This window comes from Arachis ipaensis, chromosome B05, assembly GCF_000816755.2.
Source record: "Arachis ipaensis cultivar K30076 chromosome B05, Araip1.1, whole genome shotgun sequence".
Taxonomy (NCBI): domain Eukaryota; kingdom Viridiplantae; phylum Streptophyta; class Magnoliopsida; order Fabales; family Fabaceae; genus Arachis; species Arachis ipaensis.
The window spans coordinates 142,330,422-142,335,411 of record NC_029789.2 but is presented as its reverse complement, the minus strand read 5'-3'; the positions used below and the strand labels follow the sequence as shown (position 1 = coordinate 142,335,411).

Sequence of the window (4,990 nt, the reverse complement as noted above, 5' to 3'; positions counted from 1 at the left end):
AAGCCGAAGCAGCCAACAAAGTCATACTGGCAGGGCTGAAGAAAAGATTACAAGATGCGAAAGGAGTTTGGGCTGAAGAGCTCCCACAAGTACTATGGGCTTACAGAACAACCCCCCAATCCGCCACTGGAGAAACACCCTTCCGACTAGTTTATGGCGTAGAAGCCATGATCCCAATAGAGGTCAATGAGCAAAGCCCAAGAGTGATTTTCCACGACGAGATCGGGAATATACAGGGGCACAAAGAGGAGCTCAACTTGCTCCCCGAAGTCCGAGAAGAAGCCCAGATAAGAGAAGCAGCGTTGAAGCAAAGGATGACCGCAAGATACAACAAAAAAGTCATTCGAAGGAGTTTCACCCCAGATGACTTGGTCCTAATCAGAAACGACATTGGAGTCAACAAATCTGGGGAAGGAAAGCTCGCTGCTAATTGGAAAGGACCATACAAGATCAAGGAGGTCTTAGGAAAAGGCTATTATAGGGTAACTGACCTCGACGGCAACGAGTTACCAAGATCATGGCATGCTTGTAATATGAAAAGGTACTACAGCTAAAAGCGAACCCTACTCCCTGATGTACTCTTTTCCCAACTTCATGATTTTTTTCCAAAATCAAAGTGTTTTTTCTGAAAAGGGTTTTTAACGAGGCATCACAGTAGGGGCTAAGGGAAAACAGATTGTCAAAAGCCCTTAGTAGCAATAAGGTACCTCCTCAATTAATAAAGATCTCTTTCATATATCTCTTTTAAATTCCCTTTTTTATTCTCTTTCTACGAAACACGCCGATTTAAGCTCGACAAAACGTGAAAATCCCATGAACCGACCTAGATGGTCGTCAGGATAAAACGACGAGGTACAAGTCGGCGTAAAGAGGCTATGGAAGTCGATCATGATAAACTCGGGAGCAGTCCGACTCATAAGTCGGAATGCGAAACCGAGTAAAACTAAAATGAATCGCAAAAGTAGCTTAAGTCACGAAAAGCTCAATGAAACGAAATTGAGTACTAGGAATAACAAAAAGAGATAGGAAAAAACTAAGAAAAGATTATAAGGCTTCCCTGAAGATCAAAAAGATTCAGAAAAGCAGACAAGCCCAAAGAAAAGGTTTTTTCCAGAAAAGATCAAGCATCAAAAGAACTACGAATAGAAGAGCATGCGCGCACAAGGTAACTCAAAACCCTTATCCAAAAAAAAAGGGGGTATTTATTTAATCGTTAAAATTAAACCCTTATCAAAAAAGGGTACGATAAAACTATTTTGTTTACGGCCTTAAAAGGCCAAAAATTGTTCAAACATCAACAAATAAATATAAAGAGTTTAAAAAGGGGGGGCCCACAGGCCGGACCCCCAATAGCCAACAAATTACTTCTTTGCAAGAGGAGTAGAAGGATCACCACCACCAGGACCAGGAGTTGGAGAGAAAGTCGGAGGAATGGTAGAAGAGCTCGGAGCGTCCTTAGTGCGAGGAGGGGACTCTATGATCCTCTGCCCCCGAGTCTTCAAATCGGACTCGGACTCCACCACGGGGACAGGAGGATCCACGATGGCACCATCAATAACAATCTTATCAGGGTCTAAAGGAGAAAGGTCCAAGTCAGGAGCAATGACTCCGACCTGCTCCTTAAAAACCCTCCAAGCCTCATCAGCACCATCCGCAATAGAGTCCTCCAACTCGGTATAGGCCTTCCGGGCATTCAGCAAGTCATTCTTCACAGACACAAGATCATCAAATAAACTGTTGTAGCTGGCTTGCGCTGCCTTCCTCAAATCCACCTCCATGTTACATTGGGCTAGCAACTTCTTCTCCTTCTCCCGGAGGCTATCCCTATCCTCCTTCAGCTTGGCGACTTTCCCCTCCAACTCCCTCTCGTGCTCCTGATATATGCGAAGCCTGCCTTCCAGCTCCTCGACCCTCGAGGTCATCCCTAAAGAGCTGAGAGGAGTCTTCTCAAATATATCTAAGAGTTTACCACAAACTCCCGCCGTCTTGAGACTCTCCTCAACCACAGCAGTGAGGTAGTGCCGAACAGAAACATCATCCATGCTCATACGAGCATGGGGATAAATGTTCTTTCGGACGAACGCAAGAGCGTCCGCCTCACCAGAAGCGCCAGACTCTAAGGTCTTACGCTTCCTCTTCTCTGGTTCAGGAGTAGGTCAGACGGAGGGGGGTGGCAGAGAGGGAGCATAAGAGGAAATCACAATAGGTTGGGAGGGAGTCCCAACGTTCCGAGAAGGAGGAGGAGGAGGAGGAGAGACAACCGCCCTAGCACCACCAGACCTGACACGGGACCTCGCCTTGGCCTCCTGAACTCTTTGGTAAGACTCCTGGGCATTTGTTTTGGCCATCTCTGAAAAAAGCAACAATTGATAGATTAGACAAGTCGGAAGAATTAATCAGACAAGTCGGAAAACCAAATGAAAGCTACCTAGTTGCGCCTGGATAAAACTCGGAGACCCCTGGAGAAACTTTTTCGTGTCCAAGTATGGAGACCTCCCCCAAACTTCTCGGAGGAACCCCACAACGGCTGCCTCCACATCATCCAGGTCATCAAGACCATATTTTTCACAAGGGGAGGCCTCCAACCAGTATAAAGGAAAGCAGGGGGAAGAATTATCATCCAGGAAAAAGGGGTGGTGACCCTCTACAGCTTGCACTTTGAAAAAATAGTTTTTGAAGTCATGGAAGGATTCGTCAAAAAGGGTGAAAATTCTCCTATCTTGTATGGCTCGGAATGATACCCACTGTTGTTTATTGTTTAGTCCGCTAAAGGGTTTTGTCATATGAAAAAGATGTAAAAAAATCTTTAAAGAAGTCGGGAACTCTAAAGCCTGGCTGATGAATTGATAAATTTTCAAAAAACCCCAAGAGTCGGGGTGAAGCTGGGTAGGAGCGACTCGGCAATGACGTAAAACAGACATCTCAAAGTCTGAAAAAGGAAGAAAAATACCCAAACGGGTGATCATACACTCATACATAAAGAAAAAATGGGAGGCCGCCTCATTAGCCCTCCCAAAGCAAACCCGGTCTTCTGGACCTGGGGCCACTAACTCATACTTCGGCTCGTCCTTCTCAGAAGAACAAATTCTGTGGCGAGTATGAAGATGTGTGATAAACTCATAATCGACTGAGGGTTCCTCCCCTAAGACTGTGACATAAACCCAGTGAGAGAGAGCATCTACAGAAGCCATTTCTTTTTCTAAAAAAGGGGTGACAAAACCTACAAGGGGAAAAGAAAAATCACCAACACGGTCTCTAAAGGGAGGGGGATGCGAAACTAAAGCCTGCAAATCAAATTTATCTACAAAGGCATATTAAAGAACTAACCTTTATCTGGAAATGAGGGTTGGAAGCAAAAGCCTTCGAAAGCACAAGAATGCAGTATGAACGAATGCAAGGGAAATTTGAAAGATCACAGAAACGAAACAATGAAAGAGAGGGAAAGTATTTATAAGAACGTTAGGGGAATAATGGTAAAATAGGGGCAGTCATTAATGAAGATGCACCGTTACCAAGGCTATTGAATCCCTACGCACACCCCTAACGGACATGACGCTTGATTAGACGTAACTGTCAGAACCAAAAGGTCACGAAAGGTCACGTCGGTTTCAAACCATCACGTTGGTCCTCTTACAAATCGGCTACGACCCCGAGTAGAATACTCGAACCCAAATCTTAAAAAGAAATTGGGCTCGAGTAGGGGCACTGTTCATACCCTGGCCCAATAATAAAGGCTCAGGATCCAAGCAAAGAAGCCCAACCCAAAGGGTTGGCCCTCACCCAGTACCAGCCTTCATCCCAAGAAGTCGGTACTGAACACGACCTGCTCCAAGGAAGTCGGACACGAGGTTAGCTGGCAGATAACACTCATTTAAATGAGTAACTGCCCCTAGAAACTCTCTAACCACTTCATAGAGCCATATCTTAACCTCCCTAAGATATGGGAACGGTTATCCACCTAAAAAGGTGGCACTACTTCAGCGGTGGTTATTGGTTCACCACTATAAATACACTGACACCATTCAGGTATCTCTAAGTTCCAATACTCTCTAACCTGCTCACACTCTTGCTAACTTAGGCATCGGAGTGTCTTTGCAGGTACCACCCCCCATTCTTTCACACGTACAAGTCGGACGGAGGAACACCGAGTAACAGATCCACTCGAAAGTCACCTCCTTCACACGTTTGGACCAACCAACGCCATCCAGCCCATTAATCTCCGGTTACCCACCGTAACAATGACCAATATTGTTACTCATTAAAATTTCATATTTTATGACATGATTTCTAAATTTTAAATTTATAGACTTATACCATTATAAAAATTATTAAATTAATTAATATTCCTTGATAATATTATCAAAACACTATGTTGAGTATTAATTTGTAGGAAGAAAAATTATAATAACTTTTATTATTCATTATCCTAGATGGCTAAATACATTTTCCCCCGATTTTTACGCCAATTATAAGTTACATAGGACGATCCCAAGGATGACATTCAGGAGCACGTTTCCCCGAAACCCTACATGGACCGGTCTCGTGGATTTCCCAATCACACTCTTGGTGGCACAACTTCTCATCCCGGCCTTGATTATAAATTTGATAGTTATGGCTTTGATTCTTCCCATCGTTCCAAGAAAAGATACAGGAGTACGAAATATCGTGAAAAAGGATTGGAAGGAATTTGAAAGTCCAACTTCCATCAGCTGGAACCGTTTGCTTCAGTTCATCTTTATTTCTATTATTCTTGCAATCAATTTGAAGATCCAAATGGATCAGTTGGTTGCGGATGGTCACAGCAATGAAAATAGGTTGAGGAGCAACTTGAGCATCAATCATTCTAACATTGAGATTGAAAGAAACAAGTATGAGCATTATTACAACATTAGAGAGTGCTAATGATGAGATCGTCATCTTGAATGTGCACTATGTTGATGAATTTAATTTGATGATGAGATCAATCAATTTGTATATATAGAAGCTAAGA

At 43.5% G+C, this 4,990-nt stretch overlaps 1 protein-coding gene across 1 annotated transcript; it reads right to left on the bottom strand.

Moving 5' to 3' along the window:
• Nucleotides 4,474-4,917, bottom strand: LOC107641383 (S-protein homolog 5-like). The gene has a single exon (XM_016344878.1). It carries the CDS (start codon nucleotides 4,915-4,917, stop codon nucleotides 4,474-4,476), a length of 444 nt encoding a protein of 147 aa, XP_016200364.1.